The sequence below is a fragment of the Phocoena sinus genome, chromosome 4, assembly GCF_008692025.1.
Source record: "Phocoena sinus isolate mPhoSin1 chromosome 4, mPhoSin1.pri, whole genome shotgun sequence".
NCBI lineage: Eukaryota > Metazoa > Chordata > Mammalia > Artiodactyla > Phocoenidae > Phocoena > Phocoena sinus.
In genome coordinates this window covers 86,946,500-86,968,550 of record NC_045766.1, presented here as the reverse complement: position 1 = coordinate 86,968,550, position 22,051 = coordinate 86,946,500, and the positions used below count along the sequence as shown (strand labels likewise).

Sequence of the window (22,051 nt, the reverse complement as noted above, 5' to 3'; positions counted from 1 at the left end):
AATTAAGGAGATCCTGTACTGGATAGTGTTCTCAGGAGCTAGCTTAGCAGAAGAAAACACAGAAAGGTACTGCATTCTAAGCCTCAAATTATTTCTACCTTCATTATTCAAACTCAAGGATTCATCTGCTTGAACAACCAGGCATACAAGTAAAGAAGACTCCACAAGCAGCAGCCAGTGCAAACAAGACAACAGAAACAGACCTGCACGAGATGTTGGAATTATCGGACACAGACTGTTAAACAACAGTGCTTACCATTTGAAGGGATAAGTCAATCTCTTAAATTTCTGTAGAGAACAAGAAATTTGGTCTACTTCGAGGCCAAATTACTATGTGATATACATAGTAATTTGGCCTCGAAGTAGGTAACTCTTAGTACAAATATACCTTGGAGATATTGTGGGTTCAGTTCTAGACCACTGTAATAAAGCTAGTATTGCAATAAAGTGAATATCACAGTAAAACAGTCACATGAATTTTTTGGTTTCCCAGTGTTATAAAAATTATGTTTAGGGCTTCCCTGGTGGCGCAGTGGTTGAGAGTCCGCCTGCTGATGCAGGGGGCGCGGGTTCGTGCCCCGGTCCAGGAGGATCCCATGTGCCGCGGAGCAGCTGGGCCCGTGAGCCATGGCGGCTGAGCCTGCGCGTCCGGAGCCTGTGCTCTGCAACGGGAGAGGCTGCGGCAGTGAGAGGCCCGCGTACTGCAAAAAAAAAAAAATTACGTTTATACTATACTATAGTCTGTTAAGTGTGCAGTAGTATTATGTCTTTTTTTTTACATCTTTATTGGAGTGTAATTGCTTTACAATGATGTGTTTCTGCTGTATAACAAAGTGAATCAGCTATGTGTATACACACATTCCCATATTCCCTCCCTCTTGTGTCTCCCTCCCACCCTCCCTATCCCACCCCTCTAGGTGTTCACAAAGCACAGAGCTGATTTCCCTGTGCTATGCGGCTGCTTCCCACTAGCTAGCTATTTGACATTTGGTAGTGTATGTCCATGCCACTCTCTCACTTCGTCCCAGCTTACCCTTCCCCCTCCCCATGTCCTCAGGTCCATTCTCTACAGCTGCATCTTTATTCCTGTCCTGCCCCTAGGTTCTTCAGAACCACTTTTTTTTTAGATTCCATATATATGTGTTAGCATACGGTATTTGTTTTTCTCTTTCTGTTACTTCACTCTGTATGACAGACTCTAGGTCCATTCACCTCACTACAAAGAGCTCAATTTTGTTTCTTTTTATGGCTGAGTAATATTCCATTGTATATATGTGCCACATCTTCTTTATCCATTCATCTGTCGCTGGACACTTAGGTTGCTTCCATGTCCTTGCTATTGTAAATGGTGCTGCAGTGAACATTCTGGTACAGACTCTTTTTGAATTATGGTTTTCTCAGGATATACGCCAGTAGTGGGATTGCTGGGTCGTATGGTAGTTCTATTTTTAGTTCTTTGAGGAACCTCCTACTGTTCTCCGTAGTGGCTGTATCAATTTATATTCCTACCAACAGTGCAAGAGGGTTCCCTTTTCTCCACACCCTCTCCAGCATTTATTGTTTGTAGATATTTTAATGATGGCTATTCTGACTGGTGTGAGGTGATACCTTATTGTAGTTTTGATACAATAGTATTATGTCTTAAAAAGCAATGTACATACCTTAATTTAAAAAACATTTTGTTGCTAAAAAATGCTAACCATCATCTGAGTCTTCATCCAGTTGTAATCTTTTTGCAGTAGTAACATCGAAGATCAGAGATCATCATAACACATATAATAATAAAGAAAAAGGTTGAAATATTGTGAGAATTACCAAAATGTGACAGAGACAGGAAGTGAGCAAATGCTGTTGGAAAAATGGTGCTGATAAACTTGATCAGTGCAGGGTTGCCCCAAACTTTCTATTTGTGAACAATGCAATATTTATGAAGCACAATACAGCAAAGTGCAATCAAATGAGGTGTGCCTGTATATAAAAAGTAGTTAACTGATAAATTTTATGCATTTGAATTAAAAACTTCTGCTCATCAAAACACACCATAGGGTAAAGAGACAAGCCCTAAACTGGTGGAAGATATTTTCACATATAATCAGAAAAGGACTCTCCCAAATCAGTAAGAAAAAAACAATTGGCTTTAATAGGTATTTTGCAGAAGAAGAAATTCCAAATGGCTCATAAACAAGAAAAGATCCTTAACATCATTCATAATCTGAGAAATTAGAAACAAAGTTTCAGTGATATGCTGTTACATACTTACGAGGTTGGCAAACGTTGAGAAGTCTGGCTGTCAACTGTAGTGGGTATGTTGGACCAACCAGAATGCTAAGATTGGAAGTAAATTGGTACTTTGGAAAGCTTTTTGGCATTATCTGGTAAATAATGGAAATAAACATAGTACCAAGGGATAAACTACAGGAACTTTTATACAAATATACCAAGATACATGAATGAAAATGTTTCTTATAAAATTGTTTGTACCAAGCAAGAAATAGCACCAATGTCCAACAGTAAATGAACCATACAGTAGTTAAAACTAATAATTTATACAGTTGCATGCAAATCTAAATGATCTAAAAGTAAAAAGTAGAAAAAAGAAGAATTGCAAAATAATAATCTAAGGCGAAATGATCCCACATAAATAAATCTCAGGAGCAGAAAGTTGAGACAAAAAATATTAAAAAAATGAACCAATTAGAAATGAAAAAAAGTCTTTTAGATTAAAAATTTAATGCACACAGTAACCTATAGGCTTGAGCCAAAGAATTCATGACGGTGAGGGCTCAGGAATTTACACAGAAAGGAGCATATAAAATTTGCTGGAAAATGTGAAGAGGTAGCTAGCATATATATGGAGGGTAGATTAAAGGGGTCTAACATTAAGGTTACTTCCCCTGCTGAGGAGCTTTCTTATACCAGATAAAGGTAGGTAGCATGTACACTTCAATAAACTGTTAGTGACATTACATTTTAACAGTACCTATATTAAATGTGTTGTAAACATTTTTGCTGCAAATTGAAGCATTATATATTAAAACCGCTTTTTCTTTTCCCTGGTGGCGTAGTGGTTAAGAATACACCTGCCAATTCAGGGGACACGGGTTCGAGCCCTGGTCCAGGAAGAAGATACCATGTGCCACAGAGCATCTAAGCCCATGTGCCATAGGCTTAGTAGTGTAATAGTAATAGTACCTTTAATCTCCTTTCAGAGTAGTAGTACCTTTAATCTCCTAATGGAAATTATGATCAAATTTGCAGGAATTTTTTTTATATACTAATTTTGGGGAAAACTCAAAAACTTGTCCCTGTAAAGAAAAGTGTATCTTTACCAGGGAGAGCCATCTTTGTGATGGTTATGTAAAGTCTTGCTTTTTGTTTGGCCTGGTTCATGATCTTCTCGTTCCAAGAATCCAGTTGGTGTTGGCATTTAACGTGTGTGTATTTTATATGCAGTTGTCTCTTAAGTTTATGAAATATGGCTAGTTGTGGCTTGGAAGGAGTAAATACGCTTTTGATTGAAATGTAACTAATTTTTTTAAATTTAAACAGTTGAACCCACTGTGAGCCTGATAAAAGGGCCAGATTCTTTAATTGATGGAGGAAATGAAACAGTAGCAGCCATTTGTATCGCAGCCACTGGAAAACCAGTTGCACATATTGATTGGGAAGGTGATCTTGGCGAAATGGAATCCACTACGACTTCTTTTCCAAATGAAACAGCAACAATTGTCAGCCAATACAAGCTTTTTCCTACCAGATTTGCTAGAGGAAGGCGGATTACTTGTGTTGTAAAACATCCAGCCTTGGAAAAGGACATCCGATATTCTTTCATATTAGACATACAGTGTAAGTAAAGAATAACATTTACCTTTTAAACATCATGCATTTTATTTTCTCCCTTTAACATAATTCTGTATCAAGCTGTCTTTAGTTTGAATATTTAATATTCAGATATTGTTATAGATTTTCCTTGTTGACATTTTTTCTTAATTAAAAAAGAATATTTTCATGGAAATTCCATTTAACCAGAACATATTTATGTTTGTAAAGACAGACAATGATTTTAAAGTTGCTGTCCAACTTAAAATTATTTAGCCTTGTCCTTTTTAGACCTTAAAAATAAGCTAGATTAGGTGAATTGTGGAAATTTATACCTCAGAATGTGCAATACTTGGCGAAAAACAGCTCCTTCTCCAATCCAGTTAATTTAGCTGTTATTCATTTTTATTGATTCTACCCATGATGTTTTCAGCAAGGATCTTTTACTTCCTAGATACATTTTAATTAGTTTGAAAATTTGTGTTTTTTCAGTATTATTTCTAGTATGATTTTTATTGATCATGTTGTAAGATCCTCATAAAGGTAAAACAGAGTCATCGTTGGGATAATAATAATCTTAGATAAAGTTCAAACCTGGCCCATTTGTGCTTTTATTTTTTGGTTAAGGGATACTCTCTTGTGTGTATGTTTGTGTGGATATGTACATGTGTGTATATACTTTCCCCTCTTCTATAAAGTTTCTCATTTTGATACATTCTTTGTGTAGCATTTTAAAATTTTGAGCAAGAGAAAAAGTGATGGTGTAGATAGCATATAGCAAAGATAATGAAAATTAAGTAGGTTAAAGATAAAATTAGGAGAAGCGTTTAGGTTCTGGTGTCATTTCCATCCATGCACAGATCATAAATCTAGGTAGGTTTTTGAAGGAAATGTTCTGTTTTTTGTTGTTATTGTTTTTTTTGATATGACATTCATGGAATTTTACACATGTTCATTACACTTGGTATAATTAATGGTTTTTAAAACTAATTCTAAGGATCTTTTTAAACATTTACAGGGTTAAACTTGAGAAGTTGTCTTACATGGATGTTATTACCATTGTATTCTTGAGTGCAAATACAGTCCTAGTAGTAGTCCCTCGGTATCCATGAGGGATTGGTTCCAGGACTCCTTCAGTTACCAAAATCCAAGGATGCTCAAATCCTTTATATAAAATGGCATAGTATCAATATTTGTATGTAATCTACACACATCCTCCCATGTACTTTAAATAATCTCTAGATTACTTATAATACCTAGTACAATGTAAATGTTATGTAAATAGCTATAAATTCAATGTAAATACTATGGAAATATTTGCTGGTATGCAGCAAATTCAAGTTTTGCTTTTTTGAACTTTGTAGAATTTTTTTTTCCTGAATATTTTTCAACCACAGTTGGTTGAATCCACAGATGCTGAATTCATGGATACAGAGGGCTGACTGTACCTTCTTTTCTCCTCACTTATTTGGAGAATCCAAATAAAATTTTTCTTCTTTTTCTTTCTTGCTTTTACATACTTTTAACTTTTTCTTTTAAATTTTACATCCTGGTTGTAAGTACCATTAATATTTTTCTCATATATTTTTTTTCTTCCCTGTGTCTAATAGTGACTGAAATTTTCTTCAGTATTTATACTATTATTTTTTTGTTTGCCTGAATGAAATTCTAAATGTGTAAAAATATTTCTCCTGATGTAAAACTTTATAATTATGGTTTAGATTTAGTGGCCTACTTCTAAAATGTTCTCAGAGTATTCTTTTCTCCTGTTAATTGGGCCCTCTGAAACATGTAAACAAAGCTTAAGGAGATAAAATCTTATATCCAGAATTCATATCTCAAAATTTGGAGGTATTCTTTGGGGATACTTTACTACCTATTTTCTCCTCCTTTGAAAATAACTTAAACTCACATACATCTGTACTGTTCTTTCAGTAATATTTTTTATTACCATTTTTAAGTTAGAAAAAAATGTTTGTTAATTCTTTGTATTTATAAGAGGCAAACATTTTTTTAAATTATTAAGGTAATTGTACCTTAGTATAAAAAGTTTAATTTTTTTACTACTTTTTTTTGTAAACCTTACTTGATTGACTTCAGGCTTCCCTGCAGAGTTAAAGACTGACCTGGTCTCTCTCTAACTTCCCATCTGGCCACGTACTCTTTATCTAGTTTACTTGTATAGCTCACAGAAGGGTGGAACGTCCCTGTACCATACATAAATAGCATTTCTTTATCTTTTCTCTTAGTATCGTATTCTTTTCCTTCTTGGCCCTCATAACGGATTTTAGTTAAAGTTTTTAAAATGTCATCTTTCCTGTTACCATTAGAATGTAAGTTTTGTGAATACAGAGTCTACATGTATACTAAACCTCTAAAACAGTGCCTGTCACTTAATAGGAGCTAAACAATGGTGGTTGAATGAATGATTAGTATTGGATTTTACAGTTTGAAGGTATAAATTTATATTGATGGTAGATGTGGATAATTGCTCATTTAGCTAATTATATTGCACATATGCTAAAAGACCTTTGTGTACTTTTAGGCCATGAATAAAAATTTAATGTTTTAGAATGATTGAGGCCTCAGATAATTTACTTTAGTTGTGATTATAGTCTTAGAAAGTTTGTCACATCTTTACATGCCCAAAGGGTATTAATTAATTGTAATATAAGGAATCTTATTTTATTTTTTGTAATTGGTATCTCTTAGGGGATATTTCCTTTTGAATTAAACATTTCTTTAAAGACAGTTTTATGTAGTGACTTGGTACTTAAATGCCATGTCTCATCAAATTACCAACTATATTTTCTTTGTTCATATACCTCTGCGTATTTCATAACAGGACTCTTACATTTTGCTTTTGGTGATTATAGGTTTGTGAATATTCTTACACTGTGTCCATAATAACTAGAATTGTACATGCTTATAGCTGCCTAGTGTTTGGTGCTCATTGTCCATTCATTCAATCATTCTTTTAGTCAACCAGTATTTACTGAGTACTGTATTCCTTATTTCTTATGTATATGAGAGAAGGAAAATACACCACTTCTAAAGTTGTGTATTATGTTAATGCTTTATCGTTGTGTATTGCATCTATCATTCACAAAAGATAATCTGTTGTATAATGCATTTATTTTATAGACGCTCCTGAGGTTTCAGTAACAGGCTATGATGGAAACTGGTTTGTAGGAAGAAAAGGTGTTAATCTCAAGTGTAATGCTGATGCAAATCCACCACCCTTCAAATCTGTGTGGAGCAGGTAATAATGTTAGATACTTCTAAAGAGAAATTATTTAAAAGTCAAAAGTATTCTTAAATGTATATTGGAAGTTGTTTTTATCAGTGTAATATATGATTACACTGAGAGCTGGAAATTAAATTAAGGGTTTCTAAGTGTTTTTCTGCCCCACCTCTCCCCACCTTCCAGCCCCCGCGATTCTGTTCCTCCGAGGCTACTTTGGCGATGTTAGCAGAGGCTACTTTGGCGATGTTAGCAATTCCTTCTGGTGTTTATCATCATCGGTCTTAAACTGCTGCTTCTTAATTTACTAATCTTTAACACTGTCTATTGACTTCTTATTATGAAAATGAAAATTTAATTTTATATTTACCCCTTCACACATGAACACTCATATACATATTCCTGACCTTCATTGTCCCAATGAAATTAAGCTACTTTGAAATGAACTGTGTAATCGTTGCCTTCCTATGACAGGTAAATATTATTTACTGAGAGTTAAGTAGTATACTGGAATTTTGTTTTCTTTTGTTTCTAAAGCTGTTTGTTTTTCCTGAGGCTAATAATTGCTTCTTTTTACTTGTGTAGTTTACTATCTGAATATCCTTAATTCTCTATCTGTGGAATTTCAAACTGCTATACTGAGGTTTGCTTTCGTATTTCTCAGTGTTTGCACCCCTCCCGCACGCCCCACACCTTCTCAGTCTAGAGAATTGTATCTGTCAACTGTGGATTCTCTTCTCTTCTTTCTTTTTCTTTTCTTCTTTTTTTTTCCCTTAGTCATTAACCCTGCTTTTTTTGTTTGTTTGCTTGTACTGGAATTCCTATTTATTGTATACTAAACATTCTTTCTTATTAGTTTTCAGTTTTTGTTATTCTCCCAAGATTTCCTCGATCCCTCTGCTCCACTGATTGAAAATTTTCTTTTGACATATTTTCAGTTTCTAAGCGTGTTTTCTTATTCTCTGTTCATTTTCATAGCATCCTTTTCGTATTTTATGGATGTAGTATCTTCTGGTTTCTTCCTAGAGATACTAGAATTATTTCCTCTGCAGAGTTTTTTCTGCTTCTTACATATTGTTTCTTTTTTCCTCCAGGTTCTTTTTTTTGTTTGTTTGGTCTTTCATTTTGTAGATATTTCTTGATTTTCTCAGTTGTCCAGTCATTTCACAGTGATGCATTAAAATAAAATGCTGAGTGGAAACTCTTCAGCATTTTATTTTAAATAGGGAGTACCTACTGGGTAGATTCCACTTGGAGTGATCAACTAGAGAGGAGTTTATTTCACTGGGGGAGCTTCAGATACCAGTTACTGAAGAGTAGAATTCTTTTTTTCATGGCCATTCAGTTTATTTATTGAATTAACCTTCATTATTTTGCCTAAAACATAAATGCCTGGTATCTGTACAGAGTTGAGAGGAGTCTGTTTTTTTGTTTTTTCAACTTTCAACTGATCTTATTTTTAGCCCTCTGCCTCACTCTGGCCTTCTGCAGTACAGTGAGTCAAACTCCAGATCTTGGGTTCAGTGGACCACACTAGCTGCTTCCTCATTCATATGCCTCCTGCAAGCACTTCTTCAGCCAAAAGCAGAGCTTTTCAGTCTTGGCACTGTTGACATTTTGGGCTGGATAAATCTTTGTTGTTGGAGGCAGTCTTGTGAATTGTGGGATGTTTAGTGGCATCCCTGGCCGCTATTCTCTACAGCCAGCGGCACATGCTCCCCCACCCCAAGTTGTGACAACCAAAACTGTCTCAAGACATACCAGGTATGTCCCCTGGAGACAGAATTACTCCTGATTGGGAAACATTGGCCTAAAGCATATATTGTTTTCTCCATCTGTTTTCTGTCTTCTAAAAGTTTATTGAAACATCTGATGAATTCTACCTCCTGTTCTCTTTCTCCGCGTTGGTTTTTAATAGTATTTTCATTCCTTTAATCTTACTTTAGGTGGTATTTTGTGGGTGCAAGGAAAGAGTATATTTGGTCAATCTATTGTCTTTAAGCAAAGATAAAGTTTTAAAAGTAGAGAAGGCCTTCCATTTTCTTCAGTGTGGGAAGAAGGCATTGGTTAAGATGTGTGATAGGGTATTTCTAAAAGTCATACAATTCTGAGTTCTTATGCTGGTGTCTGTACTGGGAGATGTCTTTTTCTTTTTTTTGCGTTACGCGGGCCTCTCACTGTTGTGGCCTCTCCCATTGCGGAGCACAGGCTTCGGACACGCAGGCTCAGCGGCCATGGCTCACGGGCCCAGCCGCTCCGCGGCATGTGGGATCTTCCCCGACCAGGGCATGAACCCGTATCCCCTGCATCGGCAGGCGGACTCTCAACCACTGCGCTATCAGGGAATCCCGGAGATGTCTTCTTTAAATAAGTTATTTAACCTCTCTAATCCTTTGTTTCCTCATTGATAATGGTACCCCATAGAGTTTTTGTGAGGGTAGAGACAGTGAATATAAATCATGTAACATAGGTACAGGAGCATGGAAGGTGCTTAGCATGTCATTTGTTGTGAGTTTAATATGATATTTAGATTTTTCTAGCTTATTTGAATAAACAACTTTAAAGGATTATAAGCCATTTTTATATTTCTCAGAATTAAAGGGGTTAGAATTTTGGGCCCAAAGTACAGAGCTAACTGATAAGATACATAGACTTCATATTCATTCTTATACTCCTAGAAAAAGGGTTTACCTTTTGAAAGCTGATGCTTGTAAAAATGTTCTTTCCAAAGTCCTCTTAAGAAGAAGATATGGGGTTTTTGTTTTTGTTCTTTAAACCATGTAAGAATATTACCTTTATCCTTCAATGCAAATTAAAGTCATAGCAACTGTAAAAGATTTTACTGATTGTTCTTTTATGCACTTGAGATCACAGACCAAAATCCTTCCATCTGTTCTCCAGTGTTGATTTGCTTCTTTCTACCTTTTCATTGTTCTGTGTTCTTATTACCTTTGTAATTAGTTGTTGGTCTCCTACTAATGTGCTTAGATCATTGAAAGCAAGGACCTAATCTTATTTACCTGTGCATTTCAGCAACACCAGCAGAGCAGATTATGGTAAATAGTAAGTTCTTAGTAATTAAATAATGGATGGCTAAGTGAACGAGTGAATGCAGTTTTTGAAAATTTGCTTAGCTCAAACTATAGTAGTAGTTGAGTGCCTGGGTTTACTTCACTTTTTATCCTCTTATCTTAAAAAATAATTTATGGGCTGTAAAAACACTTTCAAAATAAAGACCTATTGGTTTTTTCCCCCCATGGGGTATACCCTAAGGTTGGAAAAATGAGGTATAGCAGTATACTTAGTTCCATTGCAATGAATGGTTTTAGAGTTCTTGTAGTGGGATTTTATTCCTATTATGGTTTATAATAATGTGTACACCAGATAGGACCTTTTAACCCAATTAGTTGAGAAACCATTTAAAAAGAGTTATTATTGATACCAAAGGTGCATTGGTTTTTGTTGTCACAGATGCCTACCTTATGAGTGAAATTATTGTATAAGAAGACCCTTGTTGGTGCTTTAGAAATTAACCATCTTTGGATAGGGCACAGTATAGATTTATTTGTTCCGTATTAAATGTTGCTCTTTAAATATGTTACAGAAGGTGCTAAAACATTATCATGTACTAAAATGATGACTTTTCATTAAGAAAGTTGTAGATGTATCATGTATAGATTCATAATTCACTGAGAATTATTTTAATTCTTTGGATACTATGGGTATGTCTTCAAATAATGTATATTTCTAATTTTCCAGTTTTCCAAATGTAATTCTTTAAAAATCACATATTTTTTTCTCTCCTTCCCTCCTATTCCCTCTAATATGTTAGCCTAGCTTCACTTACATTAATTGATATGAATTGATATTTTGAAAGAATGGGTATTCTTAATGGACTTTATCAATTAATTCATCTCTATTAAAATGAAAATTCATAACATATGCTTTTATTTCATAGTGACTTTTACCTAAAGGATACTGATTCTTTCACTGACAACTAGGAAGTATAATATCTTATTTAAATAACTGTCAATAAATAGAATCTGAAGATATTTAAAGTAATTTTATGCCTTTTAAAATATAGGTTGGATGGACAGTGGCCTGATGGTTTATTGGCTTCAGACAATACTCTTCATTTTGTCCATCCACTGACTTTCAATTATTCTGGTGTTTATGTCTGTAAAGTGACCAATTCCCTTGGTCAAAGAAGTGATCAAAAGGTCATCTATATTTCAGGTAAGTTACTGTTTACTCACAAAATGAGTTACTTAAATTATTTCTGTAACAACAATCATAACAATAACACTGTGATCTAGGCAGTAATTTATACTTGTGAAGATACATATTCCTCAGTGTGAGGTTTTCCAAATAATCTACCTGAAATACATAGGTAAAGTGGCATTCCATTACTTAAAAAATGTCAAAGCGTCTCTGCAATAAATTCATATACATTTTAAGACCTTATGCATATAGCTAATTTTTCAGTTAAATAGTATTAGATATTCTTTTTATTGGTAGTGTGTACCCTTCTAGGTTCTTTCGTATTTACACCAAGAATAAATGTTGGATTTTTTTGTTTGTTTTTGGTAAGCTACTCTGCACATGTGTCTAATAAATAAAATGGGATATCAATTTTGATGAACCTCTTGTTAAATATCATTGTCACTCAATATGAGGCTATACCATATAGAGTTACTGAGAGGTGAAGTAGGAACGCTACTGAAAATGTTCCAATGAAATAAAATTTAAGATGTGCTTTATGATCAGTCCATAAGCCACTAAGAACTTAGAATTTATGCATTCCATTTGTTTCACTGTGAATGTTTTTATCAGTTTGACTGAGTATATATTTGGGTATTTACAAAACATAGTTGGAGCCAAAAATATATTTTTCCTGAGTGTAGCTATAAATAATAAATTATCAATGGAATGCTTATTTATAAAAATTATATAAATATTTTAAACATCTCCCTCCTGACTATAAGAATGTAGTAATCTTTGTGTCTAACAAATGGAAAGTTAGAGGAAAAAAGGAAGAGAATCTTGAGAAATGGAGGTTTGTATGGTAATTAGATAATAGGTAGTTAAGATTTTTTTCTCTGTTCAGTCTAAAACTAAATTTTCTTAAATCGAAGTGTAGTTGATTTATGTTTCATGTGTACAGCAAAGTGATTCAGTTTTATATATGTATAGATATATATTCTTTTTCAGATTCTTTTCCATGATTTTAGCGAAATTTTAAGCTTGCATTAATGTTACATTCTTAGTCCTTCTGTGATCACTTAATCTAAGAACAGTTTCCCATATTATTTTCTCATGGTATTTACCACAGTTTGTAGTTGTATGATTACTTATTTACCTATTATCTATCCTCATATTTAAACAATTTGTGTGTTTTTTTTTTATTACTGTATACTCAGCACTTAGTGCCTGGCACATGATACACAATTTTTTTTTGCATGTATCTCACAAGAAGATTAGAGCTTTGTACATCTCTAGCTAGTCCTTTCTGCCAACAGCAGTGCTTTGGTGTAAATCTATTAGTATATTAATCTCTCTTTCTTCCCTTAGAGGTTTTTTTATTTTAAAAAAAAAAAGGAATCTTAAAGCCACAGGAAATCCATATTTAAAATGTGGTTACCTAAGGACCAATTACTTTTTATTTCTGTTGTACAAAATTTGGTGTGGGGATATTACTTGTAAATCCTAGGCTCAGTGTGTTCTAATTATGTAATCATTTAAATATCAAGCCTCAATTTTGGCGTCTTATCTATTGGTGATATGTTAAATTTATATCTTTGGTATTCTGGGTCCATTTCCCAGTACTCATGACTTGTGTGTCCCACTGCCTCTTAGTGATCATTAACCTCCTATGTAGAAGTATAATATGCATTCAGAACTGAGTTCCTCATCTTTCTTCTGCCTCTTGCTACCGAAGCTCTTTCTCCAGCAGTCTTTGTTTGCCTTTTCTGTTATTGGTAGCTCCATCCTTACATTTGCTCAGGGCATGAAACCCTTGATACTTACTCCTGATTTTAATTTTCCCCTCATACCCCACCCCATCCATCAGCAAATTGATGTGAGCTCTCTCATTATGTTATACACAGAACCTTACCAATTCTCCACTTTTGTTGCCAGTATTCCGGCACAAACCATCAGGCAACCCTTACTTCACTATAGAACAGCCATTTAATTTTCCTACTTTTCAATATGTCATCAAATGAGCAGGCAGAATAATCCTTTTAAAGGGCATGTTGGATCATGTCAGTCCTTTCCTCCAAGCCTTCCATGGACTTCCCATTTTGCCCACAATGAAAACCAAATCTTTACAGTGATTTATAAGCTCTGTACACATTATGGCCCTAGATTATCTCCCTGAGCTCACCTCTTATTATATCCCTTGTACACCTGGCTTCAGCCACCCTGGCCACTTTGCTGTTCTCTGAACAGAACAGGCACATTCCTACCTCAGAGTCATTGCACTTTCTGTTTCCACTGCCTAGAATGTTCTTCAGATATCCTCATACCTCTTTCCCTTCAGGGAAAGAGGTATTTGTTCAAATATCACCTTCACAGCCATATTTAAAATTGAAACCTCAGGCTTCCCTGGTGGCGCAGTGGTTGAGAGTCCGCCTGCCGATGCAGGGGACACGGGTTCATGCCCTGGTCCGGATCCCACATGCCGCGGAGCGGCTGGGCCCGTGAGCCATGGCCGCTGAGCCTGCGTGTCCGGAGCCTGTGCTCCGCAATGGGAGAGGCCACAACAGTGAAAGGCCCACATACCGCAAAAAAAAAAAAATTGAAACCTCTCTCTTCTCACCCCTTTACTACTGTCTGTCATTCTTCTCTGCCTTATTTTTTCTCTGCAGTACATATTACCATGTGGCATACTACATATTTTATTTATATGCTTGCCTGTTTTTACCCCCACTAGAACATATGTCCTAAGAGGGCAGGAGTTTTGTGTGCTTTAATCAATACTGTATTCTCACCCTCTGCAGCAATCTTTAGCACATAGTAAGTGTTCAGTAAACTTTTGTCGCATGCATGAATACATTTGAGAAGAAAATAATCAGGAAAGAATAAAAAATTCAGTCTGGGGCTTCCCTGGTGGCGCAGTGGTTGAGAGTCCGCCTGCCGATGCAGCGGACACGGGTTCGTGCCCCGGTCCGGGAAGATCCCACATGCCGCGGAGCGGCTGGGCCCGTGAGCCATGGCCGCTGAGCCTGCGCGTCCGGAGCCTGTCCTCCGCAACGGGAGAGGCCACAACAGTGAGAGGCCCGCGTAACGCAAAAAAAAAAAAAAAAAAAAAAAAAAAAAAAAAAAAAAAAAAAAAAAAATTCAGTCTGCATTTATGTGAATTTATTTTTTTTGACAGAAGTACTAATATACCACTGATGATAAACTTTACACATTTTAAAATCAACCTCTACTAAGTCTTATAAGAGTCGAAACAAAACTTTGAGTAAATATGAAAAATCACAGTTAATTACCACTGAGTACTTCAGAAAAAGATAGCATTATATGAGATGGTTTTCTTTAAGTAATCATCAAGAATTAGACTTAATTTTCTGTCCAGTCTTTAATACAGTATACTGTACTGAGTTTAGTTAGGTCCTCTACGAGCTTCTTAGTGTATATCACGTATCCTAGATATAAATTGCTTTCCCCAACAGACTATTAAAGCCTACTAGTAGGCTTTTATCACAATAAAAGGCCGTAACTTATACAGTAAATGATCAGAAAGTTAATCTTTTTCATTGTGAGTTATAGGTACCCATTTTCCTCTAGGAAAACATTTTAATCTCAATAATAAAATTTATATTTTATAATTTCATAAATGATATTTTAAAATATTTGTAAAAGGAAGGTATGCTATGACTGGAGGCTAAAAAGTTCTACCCACAACAGAATAGAATTAGCAACTCTGAGTTATTTGAAATTTTGTTATACATTTTCCCACATTGGCACAAGTTATTGTGCAAGGGGTGCAATATTCAAGATTGCAATATTCAACTTCACTTATTACTCATGGTGGTACAGTGGCTCTTTGTCCAGGACTAACCGACTGCTTGAAATTGTGTTTTTCTAGTTGCTTTTGGTGTGTGTGTTTTTTCCCTGATACCTCTTACATCTCTGAGACTAGAGAAGCAAATTTTCATATATCACTTAAGTTCCTCATGCCTAAAAATCAAAGTATATTCCTATGCAAATCTTGAATTTCAAATCATATAATTTGAATGAACTTCAATCCAGACAAAATGAGACGCACTTAATCAAGCAATCCTTCAACTTTAACATTTATAGGGCTTCCCTGGTGGGGCAGTGGTTGAGAGTCCGCCTGCCGATGCAGGGGATATGGGTTCGTGCCCCGGTCGGGGAGGATCCCACGTGCCGCAGAGCGGCTGGGCCTGTGAGCCATGGCCGCGGAGTCTATGCGTCTGGAGCCTGTGCTCCGCAATGGGAGAGGCCACAACAGTGAGAGGCCCGTGTACCACAAAAGAAACAAAACAAAACAAAAAAACTTTAACATTTATAGATTTTGTTTATTTAAACAATTTATATAGTCTAAAAGAAAAGGGAACCAATTCATTCAGTTTTTTTAACACAGTAATTATTAAGCTAAAATATACTTCATAGCTACAGAGTTTTTACTGGACTGTTCGTTTTCCTATTTGGCAGAACTCGTTAATTTGAAAAAGAAACTTAAGAAGTTGTGTGTGGAGAACTCAGAATCTACTAGTTTATTACATTTGTTATATATTTATTTATCACATTTAGCAAAGAATATAAAAAATAACAACTGAATAAATAAGGAATGCTTATTTATTTACGGGAACGATTTGTAAATCATGATAAATACGTAGCTATTAGTGATTACAAAATTGTCCTCCTGCCTCCTTATACAAAGAATGACTCACTGTAATTATCTTGGAGCAGAGCAAGAATTGGAAAGCATGAATAAATATCTCATGTGAATCATGATATATCCATTGCTTAAGATACAAAATATAACGTTTAGCAATAGTCCCTCTTATTAATAGTGAGGCTATGCTATTTTTTAAAAAATTTATTTATTTTATTTTTGGCTGCATTGGGCCTTCATTGCTGTGCTCGGGCTTTCTCTAGTTGTGGCGAGTCGGGGCTACTCTTCGTTGCGGTGCGTGGGATTCTCACTGCAGGTGGCATCTCCTGTTGCGGAGCACGGGCTCTAGGTGCATGGGCTTCAGTAGTTGCAGCATGCAGGCTCAGTAGTGGTGGCTCGCGGGCTCTAAAGCGCAGGCTCCGTAGTTGTGGCGCGCGGGCTTAGTTGCTCCCCGGCATGTGGGGTCTTCCCGGACCAGGGCTTAAACCCGTGTCCCCTGCATTGGCAGGCGGATTCTTAACCACTGCGCCACCAGGGAAGCCCTATGCTGTTTTTTTAACACTAGTTGAGGGGCTGGTAGGTTTGAAAATTTCTAGAACTGCTGACAAAATAAGATTTTTAAATAGATTTTTTTGGTTACTCTTTTTTTGTTGTTAGATTTTCTGAAAGTTGTATTTTGTTAAATCTCAGTTAAATACACAGTGGATGTCCATTTGTGTTCACATAAAGAACATTACAAGTAGAAACAAATGTCAGTGATTTTTTCTTTTTAAGAATACTTCGTTAAAATGTACAGTTATGTATCATATTTGGTGAGAGCTGATGTACATGTACTATTCTGAGAAAAATACCATTTCATCAAGAGCTATCAAAAACTTTAAAAATTTTATGTGCACAAAAATGTGTGAATTTTAAATCATTAATTAGGTGATTTGTGCTTTTGTTTAAACATGCTGATGCCCATTTATTATAATACTTTTTCCTTTGGGAATCATTGTAAAGATGACATTTAATATGTAAAACTTCCATTAGTCCTCCTCCTCAGAAAATACATGAGTTGTCTTATAAATGATTAATTTTTAGTCTGTTTCTTTATTATCCTGGTTCTGTGAGGTTGGATTATATGAGGCTTTACTACTTTTATAATAGAAATGATCCTGCAATTTCACAATTTTTTTTTAAGATTGAATTTGTACAACTAGTGAACTTGTTCTCACAAATTAAAACTCTTCTTTGATTCATTTACTTACATATAATATAACTAATTCACTTCAAGGTATTTGACTGGATTGCCTGTTATATTGGTTTAAACTCATAGGAAATTACTTATAATGTACTTGTTACATTTTACACTGTACTTGCTAAAGTTTTACTACATTCTATACATATGGCATTCCGTGATGAAACCTGTTTCAGTAAGTATGTTTCTTTAGCTTGTAATTTTAGAATAACTTACCCCATGTAGATTTAGTATTTTTCTAACAATCACTTTTTAAAAGCTCTGTCAGTACCACTCATTTAAAAATTAATTATAAGAGATTACCATTTGGGTCATTTATTTTTTATCAATGAAGAAATTCAAGATTTTTGAAGTCATCCTTTCTTCAAACTCTAGAATTTTGTGTAACATGACCTACAAATACCACTTAATTGATAATTAACCAATCTTTAATTTTTACTATTTATGTTTAGCTGCTTTTTAATATTAATGGCTATTTACTCTGTAATCTAATGGCAATACACAGGATCATTTGCATCTAATATTTAAGTATCCTTAGAATGTTCTCTCTAAAATATTAGCTGCTCTTTCTGAGACTCCATCCTAAAGCAATGTGACATTGAATTTTGCAGACATGGTTGAAATTTCTCAATTTCCTAAATGTTCAGATATCTTACCCATGGAGTATAGACATGATGATGACATTTTTATAACACTATATAGTTTGTAACATGTTTTTACTTTGTCTATTGGTCTCATTTGATAATAGCCCATCTGGCTAACATAAATATGTGCTTTTCATTTTTTAAATCACTAAATAATGGTATATACTACATACGTCCTTTCTAAAAATTAAAGAGTTTTCTTTATTTAAGGAAAATATTTTTGAGAGAATTATTAAGTCAACAGCTTATACTATGGCCACTTAACAAGAATCTATAGTTTTTCATTCTTTTAAAGATAAGTTCAGCTCTTACAAAAATAAACTATATTAGGTAAAGATGGATTTCAAGAAAACATTTTAATTTTTTCATTCTTTTATTATTCTGTTATTTCCTTGTGCTACTGGCTAAGAAAATGTACATTTGAATGATTCGATTTAATTTTTTAGTAATGATAATTCTTAAGCCAGCTGTATATAGGACACTTAAATAATAGTCTTAATTTAAAAGAAAAAGTATTTCTTAGAATACAGTGTCACACTTAAACTTGGAATAGAATAATATAGGATTTACGCCATACATAATTTTTCATTCCCTTTACATAATTGGTAACTGACTAAGTGTCAGATTTATTCTTTTTTTACATGTAGAAGTATCACTACTTTCTAATCTTAAATTAAGAATGAAAAACTATTATTACTATGAATATATTTTCATTAACTGTGCTGTCTTTTCAACTTGCTGCTGAATCAGCCTGCATTGACATTCTTTGCCTTTCTGTGTCTTGTCTATCTTTACCGTTTCCATTAGATCCTCCTACTACTACCACCCTTCAGCCTACAATTCAGTGGCATCCCTCAACTGCTGACTTCGAGGATCTAGCAACAGAACCAAAAAAATTGCCCTTCCCATTGTCAACTTTGGCAACAATTAAGGATGACACAATTGGCACAATCATTGCTAGTGTAGTGGGTGGGGCTCTCTTCATAGTACTTGTAAGTATTTTGGCTGGAATATTCTGCTATAGGAGAAGACGGACGTTTCGTGGAGACTACTTTGCCAAGAACTACATTCCACCATCAGATATGCAAAAAGAATCACAGATAGATGTTCTTCAACAAGATGAGCTTGATTCTTACCCAGACAGTGTAAAAAAAGAAAACAAAAATCCAGTGAACAATCTAATACGGAAAGACTATTTAGAAGAGCATGAAAAAACGCAGTGGAACAATGTAGAAAATCTCAGTAGGTTTGAAAGACCAATGGATTATTATGAAGATCTAAAAATGGGAATGAAGTTCGTCAGCGATGAACAGTATGATGAAAATGAAGATGACTTAGTTTCACATGTAGATGGTTCCGTAATTTCCAGGAGGGAGTGGTATGTTTAGCAGCCACTAAATGTGACTTAACTATGTACAATGTTTCATTCATACTAGTTGATCATTTTCAGATTGTTCATACTTTTTCTCGAGGAATAATAAGCTTTTCAACTTGATTTTCAAGCTTTTTATATTCTAATTTGACAAACAGAAATGTAAAATCTGGGTTCAGTGTATCTGAGCTGCTTTACAGTTTTTTTTTTCAATGCTGTACTACTGTCTCAAGATTTAAATTTTAATGCAGAGTACTTTATTGGTCTGAGGCACACAGGTAAGAAGAAATGTCAACATTAAATGAATGACTTTTTTGGTACAAAAGTTAAAAAAAAAAGGAAACTACCTTGGCATTGTGTATTAAATGTTTACCTAAGACTATTATCTCAAGTAAAATGTTTGTTAAACGTATACCTCTCAAAATTTATCACCACTAAATGATACTACATCAAAATTGACTATAAAACTAATTCAAGAAATGTTTATATATATTTTTAGTATACAAAAAAATTCAGCCTGATGAAACACCTTTTCTTTTCAGACATTATTTTCTATGTTTCTATACAAACGGAATCTTTACCTCTGCATTTTAATGAGCCTTGCCATAATTACTGTAGAGTGGCTTTTCAAAGGTATTTTGTTGCACTAAAAACTGTGGTAGTACACTCAGTGAACATGGTGTGTGGAAGAGTATAATTAGCTGATCAATATTTTTGTCCAGAATACATACAAGAGTAATAAAAACATGCCTTTTAAACATGATAATTACTACAATCTCTTCATCTCTGGAGGGCAGTGCTTATATTGTCATGTGAACATAGGTTTTGGTACATGAAGTGGTAGTTTTGTTTTAATGATTTATGTCCTAAATATAAGAATAATAATGAAAAGATGGTACATAGTTTAATAGAGTGCAGAGAGAGCATTTCAGTATATGGAAAACCATGGGTAAAACAAGCATTGGAGTACCATTTTTAGAAATGAGACAAACATTTCAGCCAAGAATCTGTGCAGAGAATTTTGTAGACCATCTTGTTTTAGTCATTTATTATTGATGTTGTTCAAATGGATAAATATATAGGAAAAAAATAGAATAAACTTGGAAATTTGAGATTTAACAAGAAAAAATCTGAATTATAGAACCAATCACTAGCACTTGCTGATGGATATTGACAAACCATCCCCCTTTTCCTCCTAAATGTATGTATGTGTTTCAAGATTTTTGTTTTTCCAATTAAAACTGGAAACATCATGAGGTCTTTTTGTTTTGTTTTTTGGTTTTTACATAATTAAGTATATCCTTTCCAAAAATCATGTATCTTTTGAAAAAGAAATCTTACCTAAATCTTCAAATGTGGATCTTCTTTGTTAGGTAATTAAATTGCTTCTACAGTGGAGTCCTATACAATTATAATGATGACAACTATTTTGAAGACCAAAGAATATGTTTTATCTGTTGATGATTCATTTGAAAAAAGGACTGTGCAGAATTGCCTTAGGAGTTTTTCCAGGGAGTTGAAATAGAAGTTAGCAGGAGAATCATAAATTAAATAACTTATTTTGCTAATAAAATGGCAAAGTAGGTACTTTTTTTTCACCTTCCCAACTGCTCCCTTCCCAATCCTCATCAAATCTAGAAAAATGTTTTTATAAGGCAAAGTTCTAACATGTTCATAGAATTTTGCAAGTAGTGAAGGCTTTATTCTCAGTGATTATAACCTAGTTTCCTTTATTTTAACATAGCAGTATTCTGTGGAAGTTTGAAATCTATTTTATTTCTCTCCCTCAAACACTTAGTATAACAGTAAAGTGTTGGTTAAGGATACAGTTAAGTTCATTGATGTCTTGTTAAAAATATTTGGTTTAAATATGGCTAACCACTGACCAATATTAAGACTCTTTGGTCCCAATCATTGGAAGAAAAACTTTCATGATAATACCTTATGATCAAAGTGACTTTATTTTTTTATTTAAATGTTAGCAATGATATGGCCATAAGAAAGATGAGTCTAAAACTTTTTTCCATGGAAGATGTAAATTTGTGGCTTTTTTGAGCAAAACATCCTCTTTAGTGGTTTGAAGTGTCATATGAATCTGAGAAGAATAATCCCATTTAGAATATTGTACAAATCACAACTTGACTCTAATCCGAAGGAAATTAGCAATGTATTCCAAGAACTGTATTTTAAAATATAAATATCTACTTAGTGATCATGAACTTTCTTTTAAATAGTGGCCATTGTGTGGTTAGGGTTTTTTGTTTAGTTTTTGTTGGTTTGGTTTTTTTTTGGCAGTAGGGAGTGACATGGAACACTGCAAGTGAGTATTTGATATATTCTGCATCCTTTCTAAATCATTTGGCAAGCTACTAAAAGACTTCAGAATTTTAAGAATATGATATGATACTAGTGCTTAAGACTTTCTGAAGCATTGCACTATTGTTTATTAGAGCTTTATGTATGTTTACTGTACATAGAGACTTGTTTGTAAACATAGTCATATTAATAAACAGTTTTTTAAATTACTTTTTGAGTATCAGTAATGTGCACAGCTAATTGATGTATTGAACTCCTACTCTCTTGGAAAAGGTGGAAGAATAGTTTTACTTTATTTTGGCCGTGTTTATTGCCTTTATATTTGAACTGGTTTTTCATTTTTGTGTTCACTTTAGAGTTTTCTTTCACAGTAGTTAAAGTACTTCAGTGATACAGTGGAGATGAATTCAACTCTTTGTTTTTCCCTTTTTTGCATTTTTATTAAAATATGTTGAAACTTTAATAGGCTAGGGGTTGACTTTAAAAGTGGTATCTGAGAAGTACTTTATAGTTGAAAGATAGTATTTTACCATGTGCCTGAAAGGTTTCT

General features: G+C 34.3%; 1 protein-coding gene across 2 annotated transcripts in view; it reads left to right on the top strand.

Moving 5' to 3' along the window:
* NECTIN3 (nectin cell adhesion molecule 3) overlaps positions 1-22,051 on the top strand; it is a 130,248-nt gene that overhangs the window by 48,048 nt on the left and 60,149 nt on the right. The window contains exons 3-6 of one of the 2 annotated variants that reach the window (XM_032630082.1): positions 3,550-3,846; positions 6,964-7,081; positions 11,148-11,299; positions 18,621-21,710. In XM_032630082.1, coding sequence (XP_032485973.1) covers positions 3,550-3,846; positions 6,964-7,081; positions 11,148-11,299; positions 18,621-19,201 — 1,148 coding nt within the window. In that variant the 3' untranslated portion in view covers positions 19,202-21,710. Of the gene's footprint in view, positions 1-3,549; positions 3,847-6,963; positions 7,082-11,147; positions 11,300-18,620; positions 21,711-22,051 lie in introns of those variants that run through there. The other variant, XM_032630083.1, reaches the window with a different exon arrangement.